Genomic DNA, 18,265 nt, shown 5'->3' with positions numbered 1-18,265 from the left:
TATCTACATATATATAAAAATAAGTCGGGTTTTCCTTCCTGACGATATAACTCCAGAAAGCACAAACCGATTTCGACAATTTTACATTCGTTGGAAAGTTCTCGGGCTCCGCAAAGTTTATAAAATTAGTGGTGCATGGCATCGTGCCTTAATACAAATTGCTGAAACTTCACGTACCGTAATTAAAAATTCGAGTAATGAGAATAATCAACAATTGTTTTAAATAATTTCAAATAGATTATCTAATACATATATATATAAAAATAAGTCGAGTTTTTCTTCCTGGCGATATAACTCCAGAACGCACGAACCGATTTCGACAATTTTGCATTCGTTGGAAAGGTCTTGGGCTCCGCAATGTTTATAGCTAGAAAATTAGTGGCATCGTGCCTTAATGCAAATTGCTGGAATTTCACGCATCGTAATTAAAAATTTGAGTAATGACATTAGTGAGAATTATCAGAATTATGCATGATTAAGTCAACGAGCAATTCTTGCCGCAAAGAATAATGATGTACACGCACTGAATTTCACCATTAAATCAAAAATTGCTGGCGATTTGGTGACATACCAGATTGCGACTGGTCTTCCGTTTGACTTCAAACGATTACAATTTCCAGTTCGCCTTGCGTTCGCAATAACAAGTCGCAAGGCCAATTGCTTAGTGTTTGCGAGATAAATTTCAAATAGATTATTTAGAAAATCATTGTTTTTCACATGGGCAGTTATACGTTGCCTGTTCACGAATTGGAAAACCATCCGCTTTGTTTGTGTTAACATCAAACCAAAAAACAAAAAATGTGGGTTACCAAAGAGCACTTCAATCACTATCACTATCATTTACTTAAAGAAGTTCAACTAAGAAATACTTCATTTTTGTAATCGATATAAATTCATTACTGTTGTGTAATAAAATCAAGTTTTTTATTTTCAAATAGAAAACAAACAAAAAATTTCTTCATCTTTCTCACGAAACCATCTGGTGGCGAAACGGAGTTCGTCGGGTTTGCTAGTATATATATATATATATATATATATATATATCGGTAAAAAGTGTAGTGTAAAGAACATAATAATTTTTAACTAATTGGTAAATATCAGTATAGGTTATTTAAAAAAAATGGAAATGAGACATGGGTGCAGGACAACGTCTATCGGGTCATCTAGTATATATATATATATATATATATATATATATATATAATTTTTCTCCATTGTCTATAATATCCTTAAATTGAAATAAATCGTTAAAACATAATCGTTAACATAAATCGTTATAACATTACATATATATTGCCATTACTTGTGATACATATTTGATATTTACGTGTCACACCGTAAAGTTCACGACCTACCGCGACCGCTATGACCGAATGACACATAACATATAAATTAACACGTGCTTTGTTATTTGTTTCGTGCGTAGTTGACATATGTTTATAAATATTTCCCTTTTTAAGAATTGTAAGTAAATATAAATATCGTTTTATTACAATTAGCTTTAAATAGCTTCGTGCTGGAATACAACTCGCCAGACAATTTTAAGACAAAAAACATATGCTACGTTTGGCACATGATTGATTTTTTAGTCTTTCGAATATAAACTGCGCAAGATCGTATATAAGGCTTTAAAAACCCGATTCTGCCACACAGTGCTTAGTTTTTCTCATTAATTGTGCAAAGAGAATATAGTACAGGTTCATATTTTTTTTTATAACCTATAATTTTTATAGATCTTAATTGTAGTTTACTTATTTGCTTTTCGCATTTTAGATATTTATTTAAATTTTGTATGTTTAAATTTATTTTTTCTTGTAAATTTAATGAATTTGCTACATTTATTAACAATTTTTCTGTCGGTCTTTAAAATTTAGGTCGATCAGTTTGCATACATTTTTATTAATCTTATTAATTCTGCATGCATGCAAAGAAGAAATGTTGCAAATCAATATAAGTGATATATGTCATTTAGAGTATAACTGCTTGCTTATTCAAAAGCTTGTAATTGTAAAATGAAATATTGCAATTGTAATTAGAAAACGGTAATGATTTCTATACTCATTTTTAGCCTACCTCAAGAATATCTTATTAAACTGTATATCTTCAACTGCTAATCAATTTTATATTTATCATTGATCAATCTTAACCTAATATGATTTTATTTTATTTTATGCTAATAGTAATTCAATTTTAAGTTATCAAATAATTGTGACGGAACGTTAACATAGGTTTTCTTGAATAATATCCCATTATTTTGTGGATTATCAGTTAATTCATATTAATAATTTATTACACCTTGTGATAATTTGATACCAATTTGTTTATCGTGTTTAGAAATTAATTTATTACAATTTTATTTTTATTTTTAAGCTCAACATTGAGATAATGTTATATATATTTTTGTTATTTGAGCAGTCTGTAGTTTGCTTAGAAATTATTACTTAGATTGCATTGGCTTCTATATTCTCATTAGTTATCTAATATATTTCCTGCATTTTTAGTTGCCAAGATGGTTTTACATGGCCCTCGCCCTTTAGTTTTATGTGGACCTTCAGGGTCAGGAAAAAGTACATTGCTCAAAAAATTATTTGAGGAATTTCCAAATACTTTTGGTTTTAGTGTTTCTCACACAACTAGACAACCTCGTGTTGGAGAAGAAGATGGTGTTCATTATCACTTCACAACTAAAGAAGAAATGCAAAAAGCCATTGATGCTGGTCAGTTTTTAGAAACCGCATGCTTCAGTGGAAATTTGTATGGTACTAGGTATGCAATAGATTGTATTTGACTAATAATCAAAATGATTAGAAAGTATGATTTAAATTCAAAACAATTAAAAAAAAATTGATTTTTAGCAAACGTGCTGTGGAAGATGTACGCCGTGCTGGAAAAGTATGTATTTTATTAATTTTATTGTCAATATTATTCTTAAATAATTCAACATTTATTTTAATTTTACTGCATTTAAGTCTGTCTTATCAATATGCAATATGCTTAACGCTTAATGAGGACCCTATAGATTTACTTGTTTCCTAGTCAACTAAAACATTTTTCAGGCTTTATTATGCAAACTTTTATTTTGTCTTAATACTATAAATTATAGTATAATCTGTTTGTTGTAATCAAAGGAAATAATATTGCTTTAAGATTTATTGTAGTTACAATGCTTTATATACGCATTTATCTAATTCATCTGAAAAATGCTCAGATACAAAGGTAAGGCAGAACAGATTCAAACTGTCCATTAAGTGTTAATAATGTTAAGTTTAAATATCACTCATAACATTTTACCATTACCTTTTCAAGTTCCACTTAACAGCACTTTTTTGAATAAAAGGGCCAACATTCTATTTTGACTATAATTCATTAATATGACTAAATAACAAATAATAAGCTCGAATATTACTAAACTCATTATTAATTTATGTATTCAAATAAATCATATACTATATTTAACGAATATAAGTTAATAAAATAAATATTAATCTATCTTATAAACTTTATATATGTTTTGTATGTGTGATCAATTATCTACAACAAGAATAAAAAATATTACAGCGTGCTACTGGAAAACCATGTCCAAGTAGATCCGTTTTAATGTGTTAGATTGTACTCACTGTTTTTGCAATCAGAAATTTATCAAAATATGAATTATAATTAATAACTTTTCTTTTTGTTACTATTGTCAAAATTTATTAAGTATGCTATTAAAAAAAAAAAAACATTTTTCTAGGTATGTGTGCTAGATATTGAAGTTCAAGGAGTGATGCAAGTAAAACAAACAGATTTAGATCCAGTTTTTGTGTTCGTTAAACCTCCTTCTATGGCAGAACTTGAAAAAAGATTACGCGACAGAAATACTGAAACCGAAGAAAGCTTACAGAAGAGATTGAATACTGCTAAGAGTGAACTTGCATATGGTACGATGTAACTATTAAACTGTTTATTGTACTTTTAATTATTATTCTATATTAAAATAAAATATACAAAAATTAAAAATTTATTGTAGGTGAAGAGCCAGGAAATTTTGATATTGTCATAACAAATGATAATTTTGACAAAGCGTTCACAAAATTGCGTGATTTCCTTGAGCAAGAGTTCAAGAAACAAACAGTTGAAGGTAGACATATTCAAATTCACAGAAAATAATTGATATCTCTGTCTGATATAACTAATTTTATGTATATTTATGCTAATTAGATTTATTAAGTTGAAACTACATTTTCTTATATTTAATTGGATATGAATCTCTTAATACTTTTTATTTTCTGTGTACTTTTATTGTGCTTATGGTATTAATTCATTTATTAATAAATGATTTATTTTCATGCTGCTAAGAGGACAGTCAAACTGAATAAAAACGTTTTTGTTGAATATATCTGTTGAGTACAAATTGACTATGTCAAATTTTGTTAAAGATATTACAAATTATGTATTTGTAATATGCATTTCAATGTAGAAACACTTGCTAAAAATCAATTGGAAATGATTAATTTTTTTATAAATGCGAGCACAGAAAATTTACTTGTGTAACTCAACTATACAAGATTAAATAATGTAATTTTTAAAGTCATTGTTAGGTCAATAGTATAGAGTTTATCTGAATGTTATATCAAGAATATTTAGTATAAGGTACCATTTACTTGTTAAATTACATGTATAGTTGAAAGTCATACTATGTTAAAATTGATAATCTTATTTTTATATTTTTATAATATACTTTCTGAAAAAAAAAACAACGAAAACAAATGCAAATATGTATTGATTCACAACATATTGAGTTAACTCTTTGCTATTGTGTTTGTATGGAATATATGTAATGCAAAATGCTAATAATAGATATGTTTATATAAGAGCCAAGAAACTAAAGTACTAATGTGTGTTGGTTTTACATAAACTAACAGTAAATTATAATATTAAATATGGGCTGTTCCAACTCTAAAAGTGTAGAAAATGTTATAAGTGCCAAATATTTCCTAATCTTTTGATTCGATTGAGAATTTTGACATGTCTTGTAGTTATCCAGGAGTTGAATTATATTTTTTGGCATTTACTTTTTGTATACTGTTATTAATTCTGAAACCTATTAATTCTGTTTTGTGAAAGAGAGTTATGAACGTATCATCATTTGTATGGCTTGTATGTATAATTGAGTTTTTTTTTTTTTTCAAAAGATATTTCTTTGCTCCAAAGCCTTCGAAGTTATTTTATTATAGTAGATTTTATTCTTTCTTATTTTTATTACATTATTGAATGTAGATTAAAAATATATATGAGATACGAATGAATTTTTTACAACAATAATGTAGTGATGTATGTGTAGTAGTAATTCTTTAATTTGATCCAATTGGGTAGTTATTTCTGAGATGCAATCTTATTTACTATACTTTTATATCAGTTGTAAAAACTACTTCTTAATAGTAAACAATTGATTGATAACTTAAGCAATAAAATTATAATATTAATTTAATTTACATTTTACATGTAAAAATTACAACACAATAAGAATTTTATATTGTCAATATTATTAATTATCAGTATTATGCAGTCTTTCATCAAGTTCTTTTTGAATTATTTATTTCTGAATTGACTAGAATATTGGCCAAAAATATTAAGTTTATTAGAGCTTACAACCTTTTTCTTCACTCATCTTTTGCTTGCATTTTGATCGCATTTGATCTGATTCAAACCGCATATATTGATTGACTGTGTATAGTTGATAAATCAGAAAAAATGGCTAGAGATTGGGCAAGTGAATTGGTTTGTAGTAGTCACTTCCAATCTGACGCTACAAATTATAAGTGGCACATACAATATTTTTAAATTCTAACATTCTCTGAGATTCTTCACCATGTATTATATTGTGTTCTTCTTTATTTTGTATTTGTTTATATATAGTTTTTACTCGTATCAAAATATTTATTATTAAGAAATTGTCAGATACTTTTAAGATAAGATGTCTCTTGATATTGTGTTTACATTTTTTTGCCATTGTTTTGGAGGCAATTTTTATATGTCATGTCCGCTTTTTACCTGCTATGATAACTTTTGTATTCTTTTACATACACATTTATTAGGATTTATTGTTAGAATGTTATAATACATAGTATAATGCATAGTATTCGTCCTTACAATGAAACCAGTGATCCGTAATTTAATTTGTGTTAGGTCTTATTAATTAGAATAAAATAATTCCCAGTTTTAATTACACAAAATGTCGAAGTAATTTTTGGTTGTAGTGAGTTGTTAAGAATTGTTATATATATATATATATATATATATATATATATATATTATTTTAATAAAGATAATGCAAAATAAATAACTTATTTACTTAGGCTACAAAAAATAGCAACAAGACTTAAAATGTTATTAATATTTTGTTTGAAAACATTTATTTTTACTGGTTTTGTTATTAGGTGTTTTTGTTGAAGGTTTTAAAATTTTCTTTTAGGCACAATTTATATTTAAATTTTGGGACTAAACAAACTATTTATATAGTGAATTTCAAAAAAAAATTCAACAATTATTTATTTTTTATTCTTTATTTATTAATTTATTTAAAAAAATGTATTAATGCAACGATGCAATTGTTTTCTCATAGAAAAATAAAAAAATGATCCATTAAAATTTAACATAATTTTGATGTTAAATGTTATCATCAAATCCTGTAACTTGTGGTGTATGGCATCGTGCCTTAAGGCAAACTGCTGAAACTTCCTGTACTGTACCATAACAAAATGTTCGAGGAATATTAAATGTTTTCAAATAGATTATTATAAATTCTGTAATATTGTCTAATATCTATAAGAATTATATAAACTGAATTACAATGTTAAAATTATTCACTTAAAGTATATAAGTGCGCTTTAGAACTTTAACCACAATTAAAATTGAAATCTGAATTAATTTTGATATATAAAAAAAAAAATTTTTTAGAAAAAAAAATCGAAACGAAAATTTTTTTTCCAAAAGCAATTGTTTCGTCAACACAAGCAGAAAGTTTTTTGAATCATTCAAATCAGATGCTTCGTGCGCCCGAAAACGTGAACGAAAAAATGCGGACACACATCCATTTATTCTGAGGAAAGCCAAAATGTTCAGAAACCTTCAAAACGTGGAGAAATGCAAAAAAATTCATTTTTGATTTTCGGCCCGTTACTATATAACTACCCTAAGGGAAGTTAAAAAAGATTTAATTTTTTCAGAATATTTACAAATTCCAATTTAAAAAAGTGCTAATAGATTAGTTATATAACCAACATTCTGAAGAAAAAATATCAAGGATATTTTTAACTGCTTAATTGATATAATTTTAGGAATATGTTCTATATGAAGTGGCGGCATTAAACCGAATATGCAGCATTAAACACAATAATTTTAATTCTTTCAATAATATATTTGTAAGTATATCAAAAAACTATCTTATGGTAAAAAAGTGATATCTATATCGTTAAAGCAACTCATTAAGTTATTTTATCTTTGATAAATTATTTGATATGGTTCTCGCAAGCGCACTTGTTGATTCAAACAGTACCCCAGTACCGGCAAAGGTCACCTTGAACTGTCATCTTCTCTTTGGGGTTAATTAACAAACTGTTTACAAACATTCAGTAGAGGCAGAATATTTATTAACACTGTGTTGACGGTGCTTATGGTGTTTACAATGTGCATTTGGTACGGTATATTTTATATTTGTTTTATTCTTTTCATAGATTTAGATATTAAATGGATTTATCTCATTCATTTTTTTTCTTATCTTTCTATACACGATTTACATTATAAATAAACTACTGTTCTTATTATACATAGTGAGGGTGTGTTTATATTAAATGAGTTACACCCTGTGATAGTGTCATTATAATTGCATTACACAATTATATGCATCATCATTTAATTTAGAATATCATAACATTTAATGAAGAATAATATGTCTTTCTTATATTGCAGATTTGGATTATTAAAGATATAAATTCACTTACAATGGATTTAAATCGTCCGTATTTTATTAAGGATGCTTTCAAAGGAAAATGTTTTGCTGTTTTCACTAGTGGTGGCGATTCACAGGGAATGAATGCTGCACTACGAGCAGTCATTCGAATGGGATTATACTTAGGTTGCAAAGTGTATTTCATTAAGGAAGGTTATCAAGGAATGGTTGATGGCGGTGATAATATTGTGGAGGCAAATTGGTCATCTGTTAGTGGAATTATCAACTTAGGTGGTACTATTATTGGTTCAGCTAGATGTAAGGAGTTTAGGTAAGTTATTTAGAAATTAAATAAATGACTGTTCACCTATTAACTATTATATTCAGCCTATGCTTTGCATTTTTTTCTGCTTTTAATGCATGTGCGGACTCTCTAATAATTTTTTTCTACATTGTCAATGTTCTCAGATTAAATAGAAACTAGTAATGTATGGCATCGTGTCTTAAGGTAAATTGCTGGAACTTGCCGTACCGTTACGAAATGTTCGAGGAATATTAAATGTTTTCAAATAGATTATTATAAATTTTGTAAAATCGTCTAATATTTATAAGAATTATATAAACTGAATAACAAAGTAAAAATTATTCACATAAAGTATTTAAGTGAGTTTTAGAACTTTATCCAGAATTAAAATTGAAATCTGAATTATTTTTGATTTACAAAAAAAGATTGAAAAAAAAAATGAAACAATTTTATTTTTCCAAAAGCAATTGGTTCGTCAACACTAGCAGTTCAAAAACTGCCATTATTTGTACATTTAGCTCTGTATCTTTGAAATGGCTGGACCTGCCTTTGCCAAAAACTAATCACCACATCTCCTAATCATTACAAATTGAACTTTTTTAGATCATTCAAATCGCATGCTCCGTTCTCTCAAAAACTCGATTTCTATTTTCTGCACTCTTTGCTCCGTATCTCCGAAACGGCTGGACCTGCCTTTGCTAAAAACTAATCAGCACATCTCCCTATCAATAGGAATCGAATGTTTTTTGAACCATTCAAATCGGTTGATCCGTGCGCCCGAAAACGTGAACGAAAAAATGCGGACACACAAAACACACACAAATCCATTTTATCTGAGGTATGCCAAAATGTTCAGAAACCTTCAAAACGTGGAGAAATGCAAAAATTTTCATTTTCGATTTTCGGCCCATTACTATAACTACCCTACGGGAAGTTAATAAAATAATTCTACTTTGAATTTCTAAATAAAAAGCAATAATATTATAAGAATTTTAATTTTAAAAATCAATAATCCATAGGTCTCATTCTGGTCGACTGAAAGCAGCTTTAAATCTTATAAAAAATGGAATAAATAATTTAATTGTTATTGGAGGTGATGGTTCACTTACTGGGGCAAATCTTTTTCGACAAGAATGGGAATGCCTGGTCAATGAACTATTGGATAAAAAACAAATATCCAATCAAGAACTTGGGTCTTGCAAGAGTTTGCATATTACAGGGATGGTAAATATTGCATATCACTAATTATAAATACTATATATTTATACTTATATTAACAAATTTAATATTATTAAAGGTAGGTTCAATTGACAATGATTTTTGTGGTACAGATATGACAATTGGAACTGATTCAGCTTTGCATAGAATTGTAGATGCAACTGATGCAATTGTTAGCACTGCATATTCCCATAAAAGAACATTTATTATGGAAGTAATGGGACGAAACTGCGGGTGAATATAGTTTAATTCAATGTTTGACATATAAATATTTAAATTTTTTGAGGTTTTCCAAAATTTTCTTGTTATTTTGTCAAACATTTTTATATATAGCTTTATGAAATCATTTTTAGAAACTATCATAGCTATGTATATCTGAAATAATAAAAAAAATTGTGACTACTCGCTTTGTCATAAAGTATATGGTTGTGTGAATGCCATGGAATGAAGCTAATTAAAAATTAGTAATAAAAAATTGTTTTAACTTTTTCAGACACTAACAAGTAATTATCCAAAATTTGTTTTTATCTTCTATATATATAAAAATAAGTCGGGTTTTCCTTCCTGACGAAATAACTCAAGAACGCACGAACCGATTTCGACAATTTTGCATTCGTTAGAAAGGTCTCGGGCTCCGCAAGGTTTATAGCTAAGAAAATTAGTTGTGCATGGCATCGTGCCTTAATGCAAGCTGCTGGAACTTCACGCACCGTAATTAAAAATTCGAGTAATGACATTAGTGAGAATTGTCAGAATAATGCTTGGTTAAGTCAACGAAATGCTTGCCGCAAAGAATAATGATGTACACGCACTGAATTTCACCATTAAATCAAAAATTGCTGGCGATTTGGTGACATACCAATGATTCTGACTGGTCTTCCGTTTGACTTCAAACGATTGCAATTTCCAGTTTGCCTTGCGTTCGCAATAACAAGTCGCAAGGCCAATCGCTTAGTGTTTGCGGGATAAATGCATTTGCGGGATACGTTGCTTGTTCACGAGTTGGAAAACCATTCGCTTTGTTTGTGTTAACATCAGACCAAAAAACAAAAAATGTGGGTTACCAAAGAGCACTTCAATGAAACGGATAATTTGCGGATTCACTTTCATTTACTTAGAGAAGTTCAACTAAAAAACACTTCATTTTTGTAATCGAAATAAATTCATTACTGTTAATTATATATTCTATACCACTGAATAGAACCACTTAATTTTTTTATATTTTTTGTGGTCACAACAAACAGAGTTTGAGAAAAGGAACTATAGAAAGTTGAAAATCGATATTGGAATTTGCTTCAGACCAATTAAAACTGCAAATTTTTTTTTTAAATATGAGGGTGGTGGCTTTACTATCTTTCCAATTTGTAATTGAAAATATCAATTTATTGTTTCGATTGATTCATGGAGAATTTAAATATGATAATTAATATTAATGCCATTAAAATATAAATTTGATTGAAATAATTATAATGGAAAATATAAATTTGCATGTGAACCAAATGTTACTTAATTTGATTTTAAGTTTTATTTATATTTTAAAGATTATAGTATTCAAACTTAGTAATGCATGTTTATTTTAGATATTTAGCTGTTGTTGCAGGCTTGTGTGTTGAAGCTGATTTTATATTTGCGCCCGAAGATCCTCCAGATGCCAACTGGCCAAGTGTTTTATGCGCACTATTAAGTCAGGTAATATCAAAATCTTTTTTTTTTTTTTAATGTTATTCATAAGTCTGTTATTTTAATATATCCATAACATAAATGTTATTATTTATTGTACTCTCTGTATTAAAGTTTTTGTATAAGTCATGTTGTTGACTAATAAGACTGCAAATGTTCCAAAAAGTGAATGAAAGAAACAGTTCACATTTGTATTGTTAATTACAGGAACGATTAGCTGGAAGAAGGCAAAATATTATCATGGTATCAGAAGGGGCAATTGATAGAAATGGAGAACCTATAACAGCAGAAAAAATTAAAGAAGTCATTATTGCAGGTTTAAATCAGGATACAAGAATTACAGTGCTTGGCCATGTACAGAGAGGTGGAAGTCCTTCTGCTTTTGATCGATTACTGGTAAAAATGAATTTTGGCTCACATACATACATCTTAAATGATTCAGAATCCATTGAAACATTGAGAAAACATAGAATTAGCAAGCCGGATTTTCTGCCAATATTAATATTATATTTTAGGGATGTCGCATGGGGGCAGAAGCAGTATTAGCCCTTATGGAAGCTCATGATGAGTCTGAGCCTTGTGTTGTGACCTTGCACCGAAACCAAGCAGTTCGTCTTCCATTGATGGAATGTGTTTCTCACACAAAAGCTGTAGCTAACGCTATGGAAAATAAAAATTGGGAATTAGCAGTAAAATTGCGAGGAGTGTCTTTTGCTAGAAATTTGGAAACATATAAAATGTTAACACTTCCAAAACCTCCCTTGAATGAAAGTTCTTTGTCATATGTAAGTAACCTTTCATCTATTAGCTATTTTGCAAATATATAAATATATATATATATATATATATATATATAAGATTTAGACTGTTTTGTTTGACGTTGAGACATATTCTTGAATGTTGATTTTCAGCCAATCGTCGAAATAAAAGAAAACAATAAACAATAAAATATTATATTATTTATTGTTTTCTTTTATTTTTATTATTGCTTATGTATATTCAATTTTTAACGTTACTCTCTGTTTTTTTCAAAATTGTAGAACTACTGACGATGACATAGAATTTTACGTCGAAACGTATGGAAAAATAAAGATGTTTTAAAAAAATCTTTATCTTATTTATATTTTTTACTTGATGTTACGCCCTCCAAGAAATTAATCATATATATATATATATATATATATATATATATATATATATATCTTGAGGATTTTTTATTCGACTTATATATATATACATATACATATGTATATATATATGTATATAATATATATATATACATATATATGTATATATATATATATATATATACATATACATATACAGGATGTCCCAGACATTGACGCCAAGCCGAAACTGGGTGATAGTATTGACCTTTACTGCCCTGAAAAAAATTAGAAAAAAAATCTCATGTTGTTTGGGAATTATGAGCTTTTAAGTGCTACCTAGAGCTTTAGTTAAATTATGACAATTTTTCAGTTATTGTGGTTAATTTATATTAATTTTGTACCAATTGTAAGTACTAACCAATTGTATTACTCATAATTAGTTTCTTGTATTGTAAGTACTAACTGTATTACTCACAATTTCTTGCTTGCACGTTGAAGGTAGGCATGCGGCAAGCGTTTGAACTAATTGAGAGTAAAATGTACTAGGAAAAATCATGTCATTTTTAGGTTTTTATTTTTTCACTTGAAGTCTTTTAATAATAAATTTTTCAAGTATTTTACCATTTTACAATTCTGATTAAATGCGTCAACTTTTGACGAAATTTGCCAATACAACTTAGTACATTTTTTTTAAAGGAGGGCCTCTTTAGAGTCAACCCATTTTAAAAAATGTATATTTATATATGAATATAAATTTTTTTTAAATGGATCGACTCTAAAGAGGTTGAACTATAGTTCAACAAAAAGTTAAAGAGTTTTTTATCTTTAAAACTTGGGACTATTGTGTTAATGTTATTGATTGTAGTCCTATAAATGTTATTCACAGTTATGGTTCCAATGTTCAAATGAACAATATTTATAAAAATAACCGAAAAATGGTCATAATTTTACCAAAGCTCTAGTTTGCCTTTATAAGCTCATAATTTCCGATCAACGTGAGATGATTTTGTTTAAGAATACTTTGATCAAAAGCAAATTATATTCTGTAATACAACACACAAGTGTTAAATGATATGTAGTGTAGTGGGCTTGAAATTTGTAATTTCTCTCTAAAAGGCTGAACCTTTATACCTCAATTTATGGATTATAAGACTTCATAAATTAAATGTTACCAAAATTGACTTTTTTGTCATTCCTAGCACATTATGACATAAATTTTGATATGATAATTACAGCGATTTAATTTTTCAAAAGTTAAAGAGAAATTAAAGAATAATAATTTTCTCATAAATTAGTTTTATTATTCAAATGGTTGATTTTGCAGAAAACACGAAATTTTGCAGTTATTCATATTGGGGCGCCAGCATGTGGTATGAACGCTGCTGTTAGATCTTTTGTCAGGAATTCTATTTACAGAGGTCACAGAGTTTTTGGAATACATGATGGTATTGAAGGACTGATTTCTGGAAATATAAAGCCATTGCAATGGTAATCCTATTTAAAGATATATAAGTTATATTTTATTATGTCAATTATTTTTATCAATAAAGCCTAGCAGTTTTGTGAACAAAAATTGTTGAGGAAACAAAATAGAATATGAAACCAAAACTACTAATACTGATAATAATACATGTAAATAGAATGTAGTACATTTGATCATTTTTCAATCATACACTGGTAGATCAATCTTCAATCATATGAATTTTGATCTAATGGCTTCATGTATTCGGTTGTTTTTAATTCCAAATGATCATTATTTGCTTCCTACTGATCTGCGACAGATACATTTGAATAGAAAATTTTCCATCCTTTATTTTCTTTGGTACATCACTATTCTGTAGTTTGTATATATTATTAGGGTAGATCAACACTTTTGACCATTAGGTATGTTGCGATATTTGTTCTCTGGGTATGGGTCACGCCAAGAAACTTTGTCGAAGGACCATAACTCGCTAATCAAGATTTCAAACCCTCGAAATTCCCAAAAAAAATTTCTCTTATTGTTAGGTATGGTATTAGTAGTAAACCAAAAAAAATATTATGAACATCAAAGGGTATGTAAGGGTCTCTGTGGTCAAGAAATTTATTCATAACATTTATACGAGCATCCACCGAGAGTAGTCATAAGATAATGCAAAGTGAATCAAGGCATCAATAAGTATCAAAAGTGAAATCAGTTTACCTAGTGATTCAATAAAATTAATCTTGATCGAAGCACATAAAAAAGTATTAATAATTTTTATGTGATTTTATATATGCAGCATTTGTTCTTAAAGTGCTGTTCAAAATATTTTTTTTTTACCTTTTATCTTCAAGAAACTACCTCATTACAATATTTGTTTCAAATACTTTTGATTTGATAATATTGATTTCTTTATCTCGTTTTTTGACTATTCTCTTTCTCATGTTATCCATTTACGAATCAGACTGGAATAAGAGTCACGTTCTTGTTGAACTCATCACAATTTTTATATTGTTGATGTTGCTCGATGTATACGTACTTATTAGCTTGTTGATATTATTTTTTTATTTATTTATTATAAGCAAGTCGTCATTAATAATAATTATTATTATTCTGCCTCATACAGAAAAGCCGCTTCCTCCATTTTGCGTCTAAATATATTATACATTTTTTTGCACATTTTTGAATACTTGTGCTATTCATGGAACTAATATATGTTCAAATAATTTGTAGGTCTGATGTCAGCGGCTGGGTGAGTCAGGGAGGTGCGTTTCTAGGTACAAAACGCACACTTCCAACAAGTTCCACTTTACAAAGGATTGCTGAGCAGTTCACAAAGTTCGACATAAGTGGTTTATTGATAATTGGTGGTTTTGAAGTAAGTTTTGAAGTGACCTTTTAAATATTCTTTTTTGTATCCAGTATTAAAAAATAAGTTTAACCCCTTAACTTACAATGATGAGCATATCCCGCGTACGATGGCTAGGCCAATCGGACTAGATGAAAATATTACGCATTACGGACATGGCCCGGTAAGGTGATAGCAAATATTAGAAAATATTTATTTATACAAAACTCTAAAATATAAAATTATTTTTATTTTTGTGATAAACTGTACACTGTGTGAAAAAATAGTCACTAACGCTGCGCCAGCTTGTACAACTTTGGCCCAACATTTTCTAATTTAAATCGTAACTTAAGGGGTTAAATATTTATTTGAGACCTGATATAGTTCTTTCAACATGTGAAATTTTAACAAAAAATAATTTTATTTAAGTATCTTTAACTGAAATTAACATATATCATAGGAGTTGATTAGACAATAAAAATATTGCTTTGAGAAACATTACTGTTAAAAGAGTGAGTCCTCTTTTAACGAGATAATATATTTTTTTACAAAATGCATTCTCCAGTTAATAACAAATTAGTTAAAACTAACAATCACATCTTTCATCAACTTATTGTTAACATTGCGCGACAAAAATGGCACTTTTATTTTTCTCCTCGAACTTTTTTTTAAATCTACTTAGAATTACACGTTGATTTTAAATTATCATAGTCTTATCATAGGCTTTCAAATCGGGTTTAATACCAGCTAAAATAAATTCATTATTTCAGGCTTTTAAGGCAGGTTTGATGCTGTTAGAAAATAGAAAAACATACAAAAACTTTTGTATTCCCATAACATTAATTCCTTCGACAATAAGTAACAATGTACCTGGCACGGAGTTTTCTTTAGGAAGTGATACTGCTCTTAATGAAATAAGTGAAATATGTGATAGAATCAAGCAATCAGCACAGGTATGTGATTGAAGATTTATAGTTTTTTATACTAATATCAAATGACAGTAATAAACATTCTATTTTAGTTTAAAAAAATTTAAAAACTTTAAATAAAATCATCTACTAAAACAGTAAAAATGTTAAAAATTAGTGATGTGCCGACTCGAAAAATTCGTATAATTTGAATCAGAAAAAATCGTGGTTGTATTTATTTAGTAAAAGTTATCCAAATTCATAATCAAAATTGTTAGTTTAACCAATATAACCGACAAAGTAGAAATTGTGAACATCAAAAAGTAAATTTTGAAGATTATTAAAAATGATTTAATTTTGAAAGCGGTTGAAACATATCTTCAAATTAATTTACAATAATAAATTACCAAACAATTGTGCATCACTAAAGCATATAAAATAATATTTGGAATCATGGGTTGATTGTTTATTTTACTGTATAATCAGTAAAGGATTGCATCTAAACTGAGAGTTGAAATTTAATTTCATTAATGTGAATTTGTCATTACTTACATAATCAGAAGTTAAATGTAATTTACTGGCTTCCTGGTGTTTAGTAATTGTTTCAAAAAAGAATCATATTGAAAGATTCCCGAAACTCGATTCATAATTTTGAGTGGATATCCAAAATTACTTCGTAAACTTCTCCACTTAATAATTAATATAATAATAGATCTATAGCATTTCAAAATATAAATTTTGTGATATTAATTAAATATATACATATTAATAATATTTGAAGTGGTCTGTATAATTGAAGTTTGTGCTTGTTCTATCGCAGCCGTATTTATTTATTATTTTATGTTAAATATGTCTTATTAATCTTCAAACATTTCTACTATTTTGATTTTTAATGCTACCAGGAAAACTACAAGGTTCTATTCTAGATCTGTACATAACCTCTGTATATATTGAAAATTGTTATTCCTCAAGCATTTAGTCGTTTCGGCTTCAGGATGGCAAACGTTGCGGCAAGCCTCGAGTCATAAAAAAATAATACAAATTCCGAAAATAAATAAATAACGTAATTTATCGCTGCATACTTAATCCTCTTCAACATCCATTCAATATAACATATGACATTAATAATCATGTAGAACGTATTACTTTGTTTTGTAACGAAACTAACGCCTGATACTTTTGTGCTACGTAATTTTAATATTTGTAGGGTTTACTGGTAATCAAAATTTATTTCTTAATAACCACTTCGATACGGCGCCTATTGGCCGCAAAACGTCGCTCACGGCCGGCATGCAACATCCGTACGCTGAGCGTTGGTATTACAGCTATCCACTAAACGTGACGCCCGGCTGAGTGGGTCATTCTGCGGCCGTCAAGTATACTTGTCGCTCGTACCGAAGTGGTTAAAACTTTCCTTTGGCAATGTTAAATTTAAAGTGTGATTTTTGTTATTTAGGGTACAAAAAATCGTGTTTTTATTGTAGAAACAATGGGTGGTTATTGTGGATATTTGGCAACACTTGCAGGTATCTCAATCAATATTTATTACAACACTCCACAATTTAAAACATGCATAAAAACAATAACATTTGGTTTATACACTGCACTATATTATTATTATAATTACAATAAATATATAAAATCGTATATTTAAATTTCTTCAGGCTTAGCAGGTGGTGCTGATGCTGCATACATCTTTGAAGAGAAGACTACAATTAAACATCTGCAAAATGACTTAAATCATATGGTCTCAAAAATGAGATCAGGCATTCAAAGAGGATTAATATTGCGTAATGAGAAGTCTTCTGAAAATTACAATACAGATTTTATCCATAGATTATTTTCAGAAGAAGGGCAAGGTATATTCTCTACACGGACTAATGTACTAGGTAAGAACTTTAGTATATTTGTCTAAATATTTTCAACTATCATACTTTTGAATAATTGCATATTTATAAAATGTTGGATGCAATGAACTTTAAATGATCAATTTTGAATTATGCCTTATAATTGTAGTAATAGTTTATATATGAAAAATATTTTTTAGTAATATGCAACATCTATTTCCCTTAAATTTCCAATTCTCTATTACATAGCTGAATATAACATTAATCTTTATATAATAAAAATATAAGGTCACATGCAGCAAGGTGGTTCTCCTTCACCATTTGATAGAAATATGGGCACTAAATTAGCTGCTAAATGTGCTGAGTGGATGCATGAACAAATCCTGGACAATACAAAAAGTGATGGGTCAATATATACTAATGTTCCAAGCACTGTATGTTTGCTAGGGGTAATTGGAA

The 18,265-nt window shown here is 28.3% G+C and overlaps 2 protein-coding genes across 3 annotated transcripts; both read left to right on the top strand.

The window, feature by feature from the left end:
* Window positions 1-1,317: 1,317 nt before the first annotated feature.
* LOC113376991 (guanylate kinase) lies at window positions 1,318-4,735 on the top strand. 2 transcript variants are annotated; one of them, XM_026617140.1, is made up of 5 exons: window positions 1,318-1,464; window positions 2,502-2,766; window positions 2,856-2,892; window positions 3,734-3,920; window positions 4,010-4,735. In XM_026617140.1, exons 1-5 carry the CDS (start codon window positions 1,434-1,436, stop codon window positions 4,147-4,149), a joined length of 660 nt encoding a protein of 219 aa, XP_026472925.1. In that variant the 5' UTR covers window positions 1,318-1,433; the 3' UTR covers window positions 4,150-4,735. The 2 variants fall into 2 exon arrangements, with proteins under 2 accessions (XP_026472925.1, XP_026472926.1); XM_026617141.1 differs by having other exon boundaries at window positions 1,433-1,697.
* Window positions 4,736-7,540: 2,805 nt separating this feature from the next.
* Window positions 7,541-18,265, top strand: LOC113376537 (ATP-dependent 6-phosphofructokinase; the record flags this gene model as incomplete). Its single annotated transcript, XM_026616489.1, is given in 13 exon segments — window positions 7,541-7,677; window positions 7,951-8,261; window positions 9,254-9,458; window positions 9,532-9,686; window positions 11,033-11,141; window positions 11,340-11,528; window positions 11,648-11,917; window positions 13,566-13,729; window positions 14,937-15,081; window positions 15,822-16,004; window positions 17,416-17,485; window positions 17,624-17,848; window positions 18,095-18,265. Coding segments are annotated over 12 exon segments (2,164 nt in total), but the record flags the coding sequence as incomplete, so codon positions are not given.

This window comes from Ctenocephalides felis, unplaced genomic scaffold (assembly GCF_003426905.1).
Source record: "Ctenocephalides felis isolate EL2017-DRISC unplaced genomic scaffold, ASM342690v1 CF-g0.4_SCAFFOLD_01886, whole genome shotgun sequence".
Classification (NCBI taxonomy): domain Eukaryota; kingdom Metazoa; phylum Arthropoda; class Insecta; order Siphonaptera; family Pulicidae; genus Ctenocephalides; species Ctenocephalides felis.
The sequence above is the reverse complement of the archived record's forward strand: the minus strand, read 5'-3'. Positions and strand labels throughout refer to the sequence as shown.